The 18,373-nt window shown below is 37.4% G+C and overlaps 1 protein-coding gene across 12 annotated transcripts in view; it reads left to right on the top strand.

The window, feature by feature from the left end:
• Positions 1 to 18,373, top strand: part of LOC138715332 (cytochrome P450 4C1-like) — a 193,411-nt gene that overhangs the window by 116,262 nt on the left and 58,776 nt on the right. For 10 of the 12 annotated variants that reach the window (XM_069848126.1, XM_069848130.1, XM_069848129.1 and 7 more), the window contains 2 exons: positions 4,423 to 4,529; positions 13,697 to 13,787. In XM_069848126.1, coding sequence (XP_069704227.1) covers positions 4,423 to 4,529; positions 13,697 to 13,787 — 198 coding nt within the window. Of the gene's footprint in view, positions 1 to 4,422; positions 4,530 to 6,798; positions 6,821 to 13,696; positions 13,788 to 18,373 lie in introns of those variants that run through there. The other 2 variants (XM_069848139.1, XM_069848137.1) reach the window with 2 other exon arrangements.

Below are 18,373 nucleotides of genomic sequence, written 5' to 3'. Positions count from 1 at the left end.
AAACCATCTTGGACTATATAGCCTCATTTTCAACTATCTTTATTAAAATATCAATTAATACTATCCGTACAATAACGAGTTTTCATGCGTTGAAGGGTTCCGTACAAATTTTACGGAACAAACGTTTGAGTCATGAGTCCTGCGCTAACAGGTTAACTCGCCATTATTCGAGAACCGGTAAAAATTTTGAGTGGCCATCGCTTTTAAAAGTAATTTCCATCCTTTCTCAACATTTCTCTCGCTTTGACCCCCCATCTAACGTGAAAAACAAAAAAGTTATCAGCCTACAAAGGTGAAGTTGCAAATGTCTATTCTGAACACATCAATCTCCATCGAAGTTAATATTTTTTTTCTCACTTTCCAAAAAATATTTTCAGTTCGATTTTTTTTCCTACGTTTTCCTTAGACATTGAGCTATCAATCCAAAAAATTACAGCGCGATTGATCAAATATTATAGGAGCTACGACATGATATATATTTAAAGAACCGGGAAATGTATAAGCCAATGCTTCCTATAGGAGCACGGCCCGAGCGATATCGCTTGCTTATCAGTACTACCATGGCGGAAACATAGTATGTTTCCACCATGAGTACTACAGTCCCGTCTAGACCTCCGAGACTGTCGGGAGTGACCTAGTATCGGTAATCTCGGGAGCAAGAGAATCTCGTGTTCTCTATCAATGAGTCATTTGGCTACATTCGGTACGCGCGCACTAAGCGAGACTGTGGAGATTATGCAACCGAGAACGGGCGATAATATGAGGCAGTCTGCCCGACTCTAATATTTGTATTGCATAATTTACATTAATATTCTCGTCATTCACTTCAAAACTCTCACCAAGTTCCGCTGCAAATATATGCGTCTGAGAGCCTTCAACCTTCGGCATTATTATTGAGCAGGTACACTGTTTACGCATGCTATGGTAGTGACTGGCGAACGGAGTATTCAGCAGGTACGCTGTTTATGCATGTTAGAGTACTGACTGGTGAACGAATAGTCAACTTGAAACAACTGTAACGCACCCTAACGGTCCCCAATATTACAATCCTAATTATTATACATTTAAGGGGGCTTATGACAATGGTAGTGATAGTGATAACATAAGTAATACTGATGACGGTGATGGCAGTAGGGGTAGTGAGAACAGTGACACCCCACCTGAATGTGATGCTGACATGGGACTTGCTCAATAGCTTTCGCTGTAAGGTAGGAAGAGAACACAATTTTTTAGACATCTGGTAGCAGGCTAGCATTACTAATAGGGGTCGCTATCGCGAACTGTAGGGTCGTGTCGCATTCCTGTCAGGTTCCAAGATTAGAGTCTTCAACAGTACCCAAATGTCACTGTTGATAGTGATTCGTCCGTCGGACGGGGACGTTAAGCGTAGCTGCCCCCTTGGTGCTATTCCTCAAGAGTAGCTATGTGCCGGCACCGGGTTTCCCCTTCTCCCTTATCATCACCAGGCTTAGAGACTTTAGACTCGATAGTCGAAAACAGTGCGGTTTCAAGTTGGAAAGCAGTGGGTGGGGGCAGTGATGGTAGCGACCTACCCATCGTCCCATGTGCTTTATTTACTCAGTCATACTCATATGGCAGGTACTCTTCTGATAATAAAAACAGTCCCGTACGCCTAGTTCACATTGCCAGATAGAGGACAGGAGATAGTAGTCTAGTTTTGATCTGTGCATGTGGTTATCTATCTCATTAGTTGAAGAATATGATTAACAGTAAGTATGCCAAAAGGAAAAAGCTCTAAGACGCATTTATTTGTACAGGAGTTCGGAAGTGATTATTTTGAAGTTAATGGGGATCATGTTACATTAAATCGTGTCATGTTAGACTAAGGGGAGACAAAAAACAATACATTGAGAGTCATTGTAACTCCCGAAAACACATTTCACATATAAACATTTTGTCTCTTAACAGGGAAGAAATTTCACCTGTGTCAGATTAACTTACAAATAAATAATCCGAGTTCTTCCTAAATCTAGGCTATGTGAAATGATACTGGCTGTAAACATATAATTTAATAAAGTAAATAACCTAAATTTCAAAGCTTTCATGCAATAATATACCAAAAGAGTAGTCCCTAATGACTCGACGTTGCGGCAGACTTACTTGAGAAAGTGCTACGATAGATCATTAAGTAACATTAGGCAAAAACAGCAAATAATAAAATCTGGGTGTCGATAGACGAAACCACTAATTCAGCTGGCAGATGTATAGTATAAATTTCATAGTCGGAACCCTCGTGACTGACAGTCCAGGAAAACAATTTCTACTAACCAGTGAGGTTATAGAAAACGTCAATTATTCGTCTGCTGAAGCTATAAATTTAATTGAGGGGATAACGAAAGTAATTCATCAAGCATCCGCTACACTAGCTAGTAATCGTGTTAAACAGAAATTAAACTCAGTTTTGTGTAAAAATAGTGGATACGCCATATTCTGCGACAGAAAAGGCATATTAGCAGGCAAGAAGTCTACGGACACTGCTGGGGTAGCGAAGATAGATTTCAATGACTTAGTGTTTTATCGTTTTGCACTCATTACATCATGTGATGTAGAACGGAGCTTCTCCCAATACAAACTTTGTCTTGCCGACAACCTAAGAAAATTTAGTTTTGAGACCTTGAGAATATATGTTGTAATATATTGTAACAGTTCAAATAGTATTATAGAAGATAAAGCTGGAAAATAAACAAGTTGAACAGAACATAAATTCTGATTACATTTTAATGTAAATATATTGTATAGGCTATATTGTGGGGATATCATGGATTGTACATTATAAGTTGTGTATATTGTGCATGATTCTTATGTATGTTGTGTAAGTATTGCACATGTGCTTATGAAAGAAGCCGAAAGGAAATGCATATTAATTTATTTTGAAAATTTCGCATTATAGGTTTTTATTTTAATGTAGTACGTAAAGATTAATTTTTTGGTCCTACAGAATTTTTCTCCTCTAACATTCATTTTATTTTAATGTTTGTTAAATTAGTTGTCTTTCTTTGGAACGTCACTCTACAGCACCAGCAGACTGGACTGAATTTGGTTTCATGTACACATGTCTCTCCTTCTGCCTACTCCCATCCACAACAGACAGTGATAAAGCTGCCTATAGTATGGACTTAGTAAACTTATTCTATCTGGTCCAAAATCTCGATGTCTGGTCATCATTCATTCCCTACACTACACTTAAACGGACACTTACACATACACTCACCCTAGTACACGACATAACTCTCCAGACATACACATCATGCACAGCGTGGCCCGCCGAAGTGGTGTGCAACTAGAAAAAATGGGTTAGTCCTGCTATCTATCCGCAATATGCGGAACCCGAATCACGTAAAGTGAAGTGGGTAGGCACTGGATACATACATACATGCTTTAAGAACAAAGTAAGTGTATACCAATAAAGTTGTTTTTGTTTTTCTTTTGTAAATCATCTCGCGATTCCCTCAGCTATTTACACGACTCCCCAGGGGGTCGCGACCCAAACTCTGGGAACCACTGCAGCTATAACATTATTATGCAAGTCACAAGGCTCAACACACTTCAGACAACTCTACCGGTATTCTGCGCGTCGGGAAATGTGGTACCAAAGAAGGGAAAGTACTCTTGTTCGGCAGCATGATAAACACGTCAGAATTACTAAATAATAATAATAATAATAATAATAATAATAATAATAATAATAATAATAACCCAATGCCGGCAATTAAATTTCTGATTTTAGATACTACCAAGACAAATCTGTCTCTGTAAAGAACGTTTTCAGGCCACCGGCGTAGCTCAGTCGGCTAAGGCGATTGCCTGCCGATCCGGAGTTCCGCTCGGACGCGGGTTCAATTTCCGCTTGGGTTGATTATCTGGTTGGGTTTTTCCGAGGTTTTCCCCAAAAATAAGGCGAATGTCAGTTAATCTATGGCGAATCTTCGTCCTCATCTCGCCAAATATCAACAAGCTATCACCAATCCCATCCACGCTGAATAACCTAATATTTGACACAGCGTCGTTAAATAACTAAAAATGAAGAACGATTTTAATATTGCAATTGATTATACGCCTACGTGCGTGTATGTGTGTATGGTAGGCCTATGTGTGTATGTATGTGCGTGCGTATGTGTGTACACACAGAAATAATGACTAACGGTTGAAATATTTGGATTTATATTGGCACAAAACTAGTTTATGTAGTGGGTAATTAGTTTTTAACGTTTGTACAATGAATAATTAATATAAAATCTTTCTTTTACACTTGAAAAGTAATGTACCGCTGCAAACCTGATCATTCATCGCGAACTTTTAATTCAATAATTGAATATACAGTGGCGAATTCATATCACTTGTAAAATCGAAAGTGGTGATAGATGGAAATGTATTCTGTATTGGTCGGATATATTCTTCCAGGATTCCTAAAAAATGCTATGCGACTACATGCTGAATTTGGTCCTATATACAGAGCCTGGTTGGGACTAGAGCTCAGCTTTTTCGTATCGGAACCAAAATACTTGGAGGTGAGTACATATTATTTTCTTTTTACACAGATATAGTCTTATTAAGAACAAGTCAGATGGCAACGACTAACCTTGAAAGAACGCAAAGAAGAGAAACAGAGCGAAAAGGATTGTGAAAGAGAAAAATGAGAGAGAAAATAAAATGAAAGTAGGCCTATACATGGATGGGAAAACGAATGATTATGCAAATCTAGTCTTTCAGGTGAAGCTTCCTGTAAAGCAGATTTGAATAATTTCAAGGGAAAAATTGTTCCGGGGCCGGGTATCCATCCCGGGACCTCTGGTTGAACGTACCAGCTCTCTCCCAACTGAGCTACCCGGGAACTCCACCCGACACCGTCTCAACTTTTCCCTTTATATCCACACAACTCGCGTGGGCTGATGAAACGCCAGAGACCCACATCAAGTGCACACAAACTCTGTGTGACTTGGAATTGTGGTTTTCTGTTAACGTACACAGTGACGTATATATTATGCAAATCTAGTGTTTCAGGTGAAGCTTCCTGTAAAGCAGATTTGAATAAATTCAAGGGAAAAATTGTTCCAGGGCCGGGTAGTTGAGTCACACAGACTAGATTTGCATAATATATAGGCTACGTCACTGTGTACGTTAACAGAAAACCACAATTCCAAGTCACACAGAGTTTGTGTGCACTCGATGTGGGTCTCTGGCGTTTCGTCAGCCCACTCGAGTTGTGTGGATATAAAGTGAAAAGTTGAGACGGTGTCGGGTGGAGTTCCCGGGTAGCTCAGTTGGGACAGCGCTGGTACGTTCAACCAGAGGTCCCGGGATCGATACCCGGCCCCGGAACAATTTTTCCCTTGAAATTATTCAAACGAATGATTGGCTTGCAGGAATAGATGGATGGATAAAATTACTAAAAGAATTGTTGGGTAGGTGGATGTGTGGATAATTGGGTGGTTCGATACATAGGAAGGCAAAAAAAAGAGTAAGAAGTGAAAGTTGTGAAGAAAATCCGTGTCTCAACGACATTTACTTCCTAATTACACCTTTTACTAGTTTCTCAACAATTCAATTCTTTTTTCGTCATATTGCGGTTTGGAAATGTTAGAACACGTTGGAAACAATGGTCTCATTTATTCCTAACCGAGAATGATTAAACAACTCTTCAAGCTGTAAACACATACGGAGAGATAACAAAGATCACAGATGGGTTATATTATTTGCGCGTGAAGAGATTAAAAAGTAATCAATTGGGCGTGGATCCCTTAGATGTAAACACATCAACTGCGCGGCGACCTTCTCCATTTGAACACATCTTTTGCGCGTAAAACATTTCATGCAAATATTATACATTCTGTCTACAACGAGGTTTGAGTGGATAAAATGTTAATATCTAATGTTGGCAACACTAATGAATATTCAAACGGTTGTCACGTATGTCCATATTTACAATACTAAACAATACGCACACGGTTATCAGTCGTCTCCTGACTAAATGAAGATGGTAAAGTTCTTCAAGCAATTGCCACCAGTGTTGCCAACACATAAACTGTATCCCCGTCAGTCTAACACCTGGAAATCCGTCAGAATCCGTCAAAATTAAAAAAAAAAAAAATGCACTCAATATATCTGTATACAAATAAAAAGCAAATTTTAACACAACTTACTTACCAATTCTGATTAAAATAACAATTCGTCAACCTTTGACTTGATTACGAGGAAATCTGAAACAGGGGATTCTTCAACATGGCTGTTCAAGAAAAATTAAAATCCCCCAAAAATTAAACAATTAAAATGACAGCAGTTAAAATGTAAATCGTAAATTCCGCCAGAAAATCCGTCACCCGTCAAAGCCATTCTTTTCCCGTCAGCTACGTTGAAATTCCGTCCAGTTGGCAACACTGATTGCCACTTCTATAGGCATCCAACAAGGAAAACTCAGTGCGCAGAAACCAGCGGGCGTGACTGTCTCGCGCAGATGACGTATGCTCCCGTTCCCAGCATGCTCTCACCCCTACTGCAGGGGAGTAAGAGGGGTATAGCATGCGAGCCGCGAGGAGTCCGAGCTGAGTTTTGCTTGTAGGATACCTGTAGCGTGTAATAGGATCGGTTTGGATACTAACGGTACATTTGAACATATATTAAGCGAGAGAGGACAGAATTTGATTTCGTTAAGTAAATTAAAATTTTGTAAATGTCTAGACACCTAGCGAGGAATGACATGGAGGTGCACAATTGCAACTTGTAAGAGAAGAATATGAATTAATGAAACAGATACGCACATATTGTTCAGCAATGAAATTAATCAGAACCACACAACCATGAGGTAAGTGTTATTAGAAAGAGAAATTGTGCCTAGTAATTTAAAGAGGAAACCATTTTTAACCATACCTGCAAACAGCGTCCTGCTACGCCGAGAGTCTTAAGTCTCTATAACAGGGTGACCAAAACTCGAACGGCAGTGATTGCACGCGAAACAGTCTAAGAAGTAAGAAAAGGGGGGAGAGGAGAGGTACATGGCATGAAAACTACAACCAGTGGTGGTTCGTGCACTAACATTGATTTCTTCATCAACCCCGCTAATAAAAATTGCAAGCTTTGCTATATCAGTAAAGTCACTACTGTCATCAAGAACCAATAAAAAGTATATATACAAATTTTCTTGCTTTTTTCTTTTTAATATTTCTCAATGAACACAATCAGAAATTTCTTGAATTCTCTTCTGGATATTTAGTCGAGAATTGGGCAGTTTTTCAAAATCAATTAACAACTTTCATTGGAGAAATTATTTCAGCCACCTTTATCATTATGTTTTTATAAAACTCTTTTTCGTTGGAAGGCTTAAGAGAACGAGCTATATCGTTCGCCACTAGATAGCTGGGTTCCTTACATTTATTTATGTCGTCTTTCTCTTCATGACGATGATTGAAGGCTGATTTCAGTTCTTGGAGTTTAATAGCTCACTTCATTACTACACTAGCACGTAATATTCAATCAGTTTCTCTATATTATTATTATTATTATTATTATTATTATTATTATTATTTTATTATTAACTCAATAACTAGTAAATAACTGATAATACTCATCAAAAGATTAAAAAATAAATTAAAATCGAGATACAGCGTAGTAATATTTTATCATTCAAGGTAAGATGTAGGCCTCTATATTCAGGCACGTATATAAGAATTATGGTAACACTTGTTGATAAATAATAATAATAATAATAATAATAATAATAATACCTGTTATGCCTGTGTATTCAGCGTAATGCTCTGTAATGTCGCTTGTATATACTACTACTAATTTAACTGTTAAGTAAAGCAACATATTACATTTTCTCGGACAGAACACCGAATAAATTCCTCTTCCCATTCTGTACGAAACCTTCTGTTCCTGCTCGTAGAGACAGAGGGTTTGTAAAGCGACATGGTACCGACACTGCTTACCATCAGTATGCGAGAGAGAGAGAGAGAGAGCAATGCACAGGAAACTTCCCTTACTAGTATGAATGTCTTTGATTACACGATGTAATCACGATACCCAGTTTGCTCACCGCTGCTCTATAAAATGAGAAGGAAACTGCTACGAAAGAAACTACCCCGTACAATTGATGTACTCGCTCAAACTGTTTGCGCGATTGATTCACTCAAATCAGATAGAAGATCTCTTGCGCGCAATTGATAAACCCTAATGAAAGCTTCTACTCGACTCAACATTTATCGAAGCAGGATCGCATTGTGTTGCGGAAGTGAAACGTATTTATCTGTGGAAATACACATGGAAATAAATATTTGTATTTTTTATTTATTTTAGTAGGTTATTTTACAACGCTTTATCAACATCTTAGGTTATTTAGCGTCTGAATGAGATGAAGGTGATAATGACGGTGAAATAAATCCGAGGTCCAACACCGAAAGTTATCCAGCATTTGCTCATATTGGGTTGAAGGAAAACCCCGGAAAAAACCTCAACCAGATAACTTGCCAGTCGACCTGGTTGGCGAGTTGGTTTAGCGCTGGCCTTCTATGCCCAAGGTTGCGGGTTCGATCCCGGGTCAGGTCGATGGCATTTAAGTGTGCTTAAATGCGACAGGCTCATGTCAGTAGATTTACTGGCATGTAAAAGAACTCCTGCGGGACAAAATTCCGGCACATCCGGCGACGCTGATATAGGCCTAACCTCTGCAGTTGCGAGCGTCGTTAAATAAAACATAACATGATAACAACATGATAACTTGCCCCGACCGGGAATCGAACCCGGGCCACCTGGTTTCACGGCTAGACACGCTAACCGTTACTCCACAGGTGTGAACATTTGTATTTTTAATATCTAGGTTGAACAAAAACAGTATCATATTAAGAAACTACATTTTTACACTTAGGTACACGTGCATTGTTCACACAGCAGTATAAATAGGCCGACAGTGAACAGACTTTATAATAATACAAACTGCTGCTGTTCTCTCCTGATACTTGCCACCTTCGAATATTGACACACCACAGCCGTGGGACTGAAGCCGGATGGTCTATGGCGAGTCTATGGCGAGTCATTGGCATCAACCCCTTTGATTTGATTACCTGGTTGGGTTTTTCCGAGGTTTCCCCAACCAAAAGGCAAATGCCGGGTAATATTTTGGCGAATCCTCGGACCTTACCTCATCTCACTACCTCTCGCCAAAATATTGTAAAAAATTGCACAAAATTATAAAAATTGTAGAAAATTACTAAATTGAAAAACTATAAAAATTTGTAAAAATTGTAATTGTAATATTGTAAAATTTTGACTTGTTCCACGTATTAAAGCTTCATGCTCATGTAAGATCTATGGAATAAAATAAATGAATGAATGAATGAATGATGGGGTATTTACCTGATGTTGCTGGCCAAAATGATTTATGTTATTTGATTGATTCATAAAGTGCTTATTTACTGATTTTAGGTAGGTATTCTACGAGAATTAAAATATATTTTATTTTTCTAACTCATTATACAGTAATTATCTTTATAAGTCTGATATTAGGCCCTTTATATAATAACCTTAATTAACTCTTATCCCCAGTACAATCTTTTTCATTTCCTCTTACAAGCTTGCCACTAAGTCACCTGGTTCTTTGTTATTTTAAGAAATTAAATAAAATATCAGCAGACTCTTTCGTATGTAGTATTCAATCTGCATTTACATTTCATTTGTCTTATACGTTATTTGTCATAAATGGTCAAACTGCCAAGGCTGTATAAGCGAATGAATATCATTATACTAGAGGCTACAGTAGAGCGTCTCGTTTAGGCACAGTGAAAACGTAAACAAAGTGGAGGTAACGTGTGGGGGAGGTTGAGCCATACGATAAACACGAGGGTTGCTCAAGGTTTTAGTTACAATTAATTATATTAATTAACATTAATTAACATTATATTTTCCAAAAACACACAAAATAAAAGAACACAATTGCATAACATTATCATATACACATTTTAACAAACAATGAATTGTAATGTTGAAATAATTCAATATAACAAATCAAATTTTGCTACTTAGTCTATATGATGTTGTTTTCAAGCAGCATTTTTACGGTCATGAATTTCATTCTCTGTATGACTAACATAATATCACTGTCTTCTGTAATTTGAGAAGGGATAATTGTTATGTTTAGGAAATAGTGTTGTCACTTCAGACCAATATTCTGTAGTTTTGTTAATTCGGCCACAGAAGAAGGTGATATTATGTTAGTCATACAGGGAATGAAATTTATGAACGTAAAAATTTCTGCTTGAAAGCAACACCATATAAGTAGCAAAATTAGATTTGTTATATTGAATTATTTAAACATTACAATTGCTTGTTTATTAAAATGTGTGCATGATAAAGTTATGCAATATGTGTTCTTTTGTTTTGTGTGTTTTTGGAAAATATAATTTCAATTAGTGCTCCACCATAAATGTTGTAACTAAAACCTTGTGCATCCCTCGTGTTTATCGTACGGCTCGTCCTCTCCCACACGTTACCTGCACTTTCTTTATGTTTTCAGTATGCCTAAACGAGACGCTCTACTGTATTTGGTAACGTGTACAAGTGCAATGTCGAAACACCAGTCGTATTATTTGCATTCGCCATTGACATCCTGTGATGTTGAAGGGTCGTTCTCAAAATTAAAAACTGTTTGAGTGATCGCCGCACGACGTTTCAGTTCGCAAATCTTCGGATGTATTTTGTTGTTCATTGTAATGCCGGCAACGAAACCGAAGAAGACGGAACCTTGCATGTACAGTAGTGGCAAAAAAAACTGGACCGACCCTTGTAGCTGATTTCAGAGCCTTGTTCACTCCAGAGCACGATAGACTGGTAACTAAGACTTTCGTGGTTCGAATCTTGCCTGAGAAGGATTTTTTTTTTTTTTTTTTGTTCCTTATTCAAATTTATCCCTAATACTTTTCGATTGCTGGTAAAATTCATGTTCTGGGAATAATAAGTTATTTAAGTAGTAAAATATCGCTGCAATCGAAAAGTATTGGGAATAAATTTGAATAAGGAACAAACAAAAGTTTTCTTCCTAGGCAGGATATTCGATTAGTTACCAGTCTATCGTGCTCTGGAGTGAACAAGGCTCTGAAATCAGCTACAAGGATCGATCCGGTCTTTTTTTTTTTTTTGCCACTACTGTACTTTATTTTCAATCATAACCAGACTGTGCTAACTTTGTTTATGTCCGCAATGTGTGCCCAGTACCGAGTGTGTAAAAGCTATAGTCAATGCTTGCGTACATTGATTGCTAAAGTATCCCGGTTCCACCCTCTAATTATCACCATCATCACCATCAGCAGTAGCTGCAGCAGCGGTAGTAATAGTGGTAGTAGTAGTTGCAGCAGCAGCAGTAGTAGTGGTAATGGTGGTGGTGGTAGTGGTAGGCTTATTTTATTAGCATGGATCTCTATAGTGGCGCATACGCCACTTAGAGGTAAGCAACTAACCGATTCATTAAACTTCAGACGCATTTTACGAGAAAGAGGAGTTTGGCACATAGTCTTTCCTATTCCAAACGACTCAGTTTTTATTATTCGCAGGTTTTTGATCTTGCAAATGTCACAATGTAATAGTAGGTCCTATCGGTACTGTAATTAATGCATATCACTTATAGGCACTATACTGTGTCTGTAAAAGTGTTTTATCCATGATCTTATTTTTAATCTTTCAACAAATAAGAAAATAGCCATAAAACACGTGTACTCAACAAGGGTCGTTCGTCGTACAACTTTACAAAATACTCGCATGTTTACGACTATAGTCGTACGTATGGTGACCCTGTTTGATTGATTCTTATAGATCACGTGACTGAAGTAGTTGCTTCGATCCACTTATGGTCACCCGCACTTCTATGTGGCGAGGATAATAGCTACTAAAAATAAATTCGATTCACTACTATTGTTAGACTTGCTCTCGAAGTTTTCATCATTTCGTTCCTGAGCCCTTATGTTTTCCTTGCTATAAATTCATATAATAGCCAACATTAGCTGTCTTAAAATAAATTATCTTCGGAAGATCTAACAGAATTATTTTAGAAAGGTAGATATCCCTAAACCCAGCAATGCGTGAGGCGATCAGAATTGCTAGTGATCACTGAGGACTACAATTGGACTGGATGATCAATTACAAAATACTGCATGAAAATACAAAAAACAAACAATACTGAAATTGTAGTTTACCTGCTGTCCATGTTTCCCTAACAACCAAATATTTATTTATTTTATATGATCATTTAACATATTGTATTGGGGTTAGTGATACAATTATGGTTCTCACAACAGAGAAGAAAGTGTTTATCGTCGAGCATTATTTTCGGTCATACGGGGTGAGGCTTCAGAATGGGCCAAGCTTGCGCCACGTTAAAGAGCAATACCAGGAGCGATTTAACAATTCGGCACCAAATAACACAAACGTGTTTTCTGTCGTTGAGAAGTTCCGTCGTACGCGATCAGTCTTATATCGCCTTGCATGTTATAATCAGCGTATTCCGAATCTCACCGGACCGGTCGACATCAAAGACGTCACGCTGAAGCGAAATAGGAAGAAAACTGCTGGAAGGTTCAATGGCTAACATGGCGGCTATACAAGTTGTTGTCTGTGCTACGTTAGCAAGATTTTGCGAAATTTCCATACTGTCGTTTCGTTCAAAGAAAAGATAACATAAACAATTTATTTCATGAACCAGTAGTAATAACTGGTCCGTTGACATGTTCGCTCATAAGCCATTAACATTTTTTTTACGTTGTGCTCATTACAACAATACAGCAGAACCAAAGCAGAACACACCGCCAACAGAGCACGAAGTCATTCGTCTGCTAATTCCCGCCCTATACAAGAACCAATCAGATTCACTGATGGATACTGCCACCACCTATGCAAACTGATGGAACCGGTGCGACACCGGTAGAGCATCAGTGATGTCATCGTTGAAATTCGGAACACCGTGATACTATCAGATTGCTCAGCGCTAAGATTGTGAATGCGCTCAATGACTTATCTTGATTTTCAGAGTATGTTTGTAATTTCAGCAATCCTTATGTCCGGAAATAATGCTCTACAATAAACACCTTCTCCTCTGTTGTGAGAACCATAATATTGTAGAAATCAATAAAACACTGAATTCACAATTTTTTAAACTATTATAAATACAGCTACAATAAATAAATACTTCGCTGTTAGGGAAACGTGGACAGCAGATGAGCGATAATTTCACTACTGTTTGTTTTGGAGCATACCGTACTTCGCATTGCTTAAATTGCCCATGGCCGAGTGGTTAACCTCTCTGTCTTCCATCGGGGCGACACAGGCTCGATCCCCGTCTCGATAATGCAGAAATTTGTGGTGGGAAAAGTGGACGAGAGATGTTTTTATAGAAGTTGTCACGTTTCCCTCACCATTATCATTATTTTGCCAGTGCTCCACAATCACCCTAACTCTCCGAGGTCTCAAGCCAGAATAATATAAGAGAAATGACTGAAATTTGTACACAATCATGTTTAATAAAGAGTAATACTAAATTGGCTGAAATGTATTAAATGCTTTCCTCCATTTTTCAATCCACCTTTACTAGTTATATAATGATATAAAAGATTGAATGAAAATCGAGTACGAACATATTTTATAAGAGACTTTGTTGTGTTTTCAGATGAATAATAACAATAATAACTTTATTTCTTTGCAGGTAATCATGAATAGTAACAAGTATATCGACAAATCTTACGTTTATGAATTTTTGATACCGTGGATGGGAACGGGATTGCTTTCAAGTACAGGTAAGCAAAATTTACTGTTACTGTACGTATTTTTTAAGAAGTAGTTTTCTTTAATTTACATTTTATTTGTTTGCATTTTCCAAATTCAACCGCATAACAGTCATTCATATCACTACACCACAATAATCATAATCACAATCATAATCAGCCTTCGAAGACTGAGTTATTTTAATCGCCTCATAGTTCTTGCATTTTTATTTAATTTAATAGTAACACGTTGAAGGAAGGAAGGAAGAAATTTCACAAAATAGATGTGATTGATTTCAATTAGCTTGGTATTGGATCTTTTGTACGAAAGCTATTCATAAAGTAACTCCTGTTATATAGAGGGCGCAGTAATCGGTATAGCGACGCCGTCTTTGCATTAAATGTTGCGTGATTCAGTTCGCTCCGAGCAGTGGTACAGAGAGGTTCAAAATGTGTGCTCTAATTGAGAATCCCACCAGCTGTGAGAAACGCTCGGTGATGCGATTTCCTATGGCGAAAACTGCAAAGCGGCTGAAATCCTTCATGTTGCGCTCGTGAGTGTTTTTTGTTTGAAAACGCCCGCCCTCGTACTGAGTAACGTTATTGTATCCGAACTGCTAAATTTGAACTGGGAAGTGTTTCTCACTCTCCATACAGCCCTGATTTGACGACAGCTGATTACCATCTTTTCACATATGAAGAAGTAGCTTGCATCGTAGCTCTTTGACGACGACAAAGAGTTGCAGTCCAGCGTCGCACAGTGGTCCGGATCGCTTAAAAGCTGGTCAAAAATCATTTTTTCAACTTCGATACAGAATCTTTAAATCACATTCCAATAATTCTACAATACTTGACCTTCAAAAATTACAGGTCATTTATTAATAATAACATACAGGTTTCACGATATATTTATTCAAAAGTGACATAAATCTAACTTGTGTAATTTTACCTTAGTGATGTGATTTTAAAAGAGCCCTGATCAAGTTTTAAAATGCATAAAAATAATAGTAAATATTTCTGTTATATAATGTTATATGTCTTTTACATTATACACACTAACATCTAAATTAATATTATGTTTTAGTATTAATTAGAATTTTTTAAAGTCAAGTATTATTTTTAAAAATTTACTTAAATATATAGAGAGTTAAAAAAAATGTATAAATATGTACACTGTGAAACTTACACAGCTGTTAAAGGAGCCTTCGTCTAAGGAATGATGAAGGTTTCACCTCCAAGGTTATCCAAGGGCAACCTCTACGAGCCCAAGACTATCCCTGCGCACTGTTTCCTCAATTCTCATATGCCATAACTGTGACAGCTTATAGTCATAACTCGCGTTCTGTTTACTGTAGAAGAGGTTCCTTCCAAGCTGACTGAAACACTAACTGTATTGAGTCATCTTAATACATTCAGTGGTTCAGGGTGAGTTTATTTTGCAAGTGCAAAATGAGTTTTTCTGTGAGTCGCCATGAACTTCACCATAGAATTAGACAACGGAGAAACGAATCTCGTAAGCAACAAGAAAATTATGTCACGTCATATTTGACTAATAAATTTGAAATTAATACTGATTCTAGTGCTACAAAAAAGTTATACAATGTCATTTAGACTACATTTTTTTCTTCTGTATTATCAGCAATGGCTGAAGTGTGGTTATAGTGAAACAAATTTTTCAAATAGATATTTTCGTTGGTTAGATCATAATATAACATTGCCTATTCAAAATATTTCATGTGTATCAACGCCGAAAAAACATACCGATATTCCAAGCACATCAGGAAAGCTGGGTCGCAGTCGTCCTACAAAAGTATTTGGGGAATTAAGTGAAAGAAGTAAACGAAGAAAAGCAAAAGAAACTAGAGAAAATGTGTGTTCTGAAGAGCTCTCTTATGCTACAGCAATGTATTTAAGGTCAGAAGGGGATGAAGTAGTAGCCAAATTGTTAAAAGAAGTAACAATCACAACATCAAGCAGAGGCAAAAGAATTCGTGATTCTTTGAGGAAAGAAGAAAAGGAAATTACTAGACTCACAAATGAAGAAGCTCTTTCATTAATAATAGATTAAAATCTGTCCAGACATCAATATAAAACAATCAGAAAAATGACACACATAACCATGATCTCTACTCCAATTATCAATACGTTTTAGAAGCTAAAAAAGAAACTTACCCAAAGGCATACAAGTGACCGAAAATGAATGTGAGGTCAAATTACAGCCTCTGTTACATCACACAGCCTACAGAATCTTGAATATTTCACCTCTAAGTAACACGGATAAAAACTACATGTGGCTTTGTAAATGGGGTTTTGACGGCAGCTCAGGTCATTCGCAATATAAACAGATATGGAATCGAAAAGAGAAAAGTGATGAAAGTTTATTTCTTACATCATTGGTTCCCTGCGCTTGGTTGATACTGAAAGTAGAGATGTTGCATGGAAGAATCCCCGTCCTTCATCAACTCGATTCTGCAAATCTATTCAACTTCAGTGGGTACACGAAACAACAGAAATAACTCAAGCAGAGAGAGTATATGTAGAAAATCAGATACAGGACTTGCAACCATTTACATTAGGTAACATCACAGTTCAGTTTTCACTACTTTCAACTATGATAGACGGGAAAATATGCAATGCATTAGCGAAGTCGTCCAGTATGAAGTGCTACATCTGTGGTGCAAAAATTTCACAAATAAATAATCTTGAATTTTTACAACAGTCAGAAGATCCTCCAATTTTGTCTTTAGATTATCAATTCTACATGCACATATAAGGTTTTTTGAATGCATACTACATTATATCTTACCGGCTTGAATTAAAAAAATGGAAGGCAAATGTACGAGATGGAAGTCGAGAAATTATGAAGAAAAGAAAGAAAACTATTCAAGATGCATTTCGAAATAGATTAGGGCTTAGTATAGATACACCGAAGCAGAATATGGGACCACAAATGATGGGAACACGGCAAGAAGATTCTTTGAAAATACTAAAGAAACATATAAAATAACTGGAGTTGATTATGATTTAATTTCACGATTCAGTGTGATTCTTACTACAATTTCATGTTTTCAAAATATAAGTGAATCGCGATTTAATATATACTGCAGGAAGACCACAGAGCTGTTTGTAAAATTATACCCATGGTATTATATGCCACCAACACTGCACAAAATTCTTATTCATGGGGCATCTATTGTAAAATCAGCTTTATTACCAATAGGGGAACTAACAGAGGAAGCAATAGAATCATTAAACATAACTGTTCGAAGATTTCGACAAGATCACATCGGAAAGACGTCAATAATTACTACCAACTCTGACTTATTCCATAGACTGTTTCTTGCATCAGACCCTTTAATTTCCAACCTAAGAGAACTCCCCAAGAAGGAGAGAACACATTTACCACTGCAAGTGCTCCAGTTGCTCTCTGCACCTGAAGGGCCCAACAGCGAGGGCTCGGGAGATTCTGATTCTGAAGACTAGTGATGGAGGAGGTGTCCGATATAGATGTAAGTCATTGAAATTCATTATATTTCTCATTTTAAGCAGTTATTTGTTGATTGAGCGTCGCATAATGAATATTGTAAGTAGGGAGATATTTTTGACCATGTTTTTTAATATTCGGACCACTGTGGCGTCGTAGGTTAGGTTCGGTCACAGACGGGGAATTTTTATGGCTGCGGTATTCAAAATCTCGTTAAACGCTATGATAAGTGTATCAATTTAGCTGGAAGCTATGTAGAAAAATAAATCAAAGTTTGTAGTTTGAAAGTTTTCTGAAGTCACACCGCTATTTTTGTTACAATAAAACGGAACTTGCTTCATGAATAGCCCTCTTATTATGTTGATGGCTATTTTTAGATACTTAGTCGTAGATGCAGCCCTCAAACATTCTAGCGCTCCAGAGCAGCCATTGATAAAAAATAATAAAATGTACCATATTTCATGGAAAATTGTACCAAATTAGGCTATATACTTGTACAGGCTACAGGCTATATACTGTTCTCCAACCAGGAGTTCAACCATGAAAGGAATGTGCTTACTATTGTGTCATCTATTGGAGCGAAATAGATAGATAATATTATCGTTATAACGTCAGTTTAAAAACCAAGCACTCTCCTGCGTATGCTATTTCCTATATGGAGGGATTAAAAGACTAGGAGATTTACAGTGATCTAATTTTGTAACTAGGGTAGTATAAATATGTGTGTAACAATGTTATTGTTTGTGCTGTGAGAGCGAGCCAATAGAGATACGAGTACCCACGTGTGTGACCTTATGACATCTTATGACATCAACATTCATTCACAGCATTACCCCGCTGCGTTTCATTCCGCAAAGACTTTCTCGTGGTTGGAGCACAGTATAATTTTCCGCGAAATATATGTTTACGTCTGAGATGGGCAAGGCATGTAGCACATATGGGCGAATCCAGAAATACATATAGATTATTAGTTGGAAGGCCGAAGGGAAAAAGACCTTTGGGGAGGCCGAGACGTAGGTGGAAGGATAATATTAAAATGGATTTGAGGGAGGTGGGATACGATTGTAGAGACTGGATCAATCTTGCTCAGGATAGGGGCCGATGGCGGGCTTATGTGAGAGAGACAATGAATCTC

The sequence above is a fragment of the Periplaneta americana genome, chromosome 15 (assembly GCF_040183065.1).
Source record: "Periplaneta americana isolate PAMFEO1 chromosome 15, P.americana_PAMFEO1_priV1, whole genome shotgun sequence".
Classification (NCBI taxonomy): Eukaryota; Metazoa; Arthropoda; class Insecta; order Blattodea; family Blattidae; genus Periplaneta; species Periplaneta americana.
The sequence above is the reverse complement of the archived record's forward strand: the minus strand, read 5'-3'. Positions and strand labels throughout refer to the sequence as shown.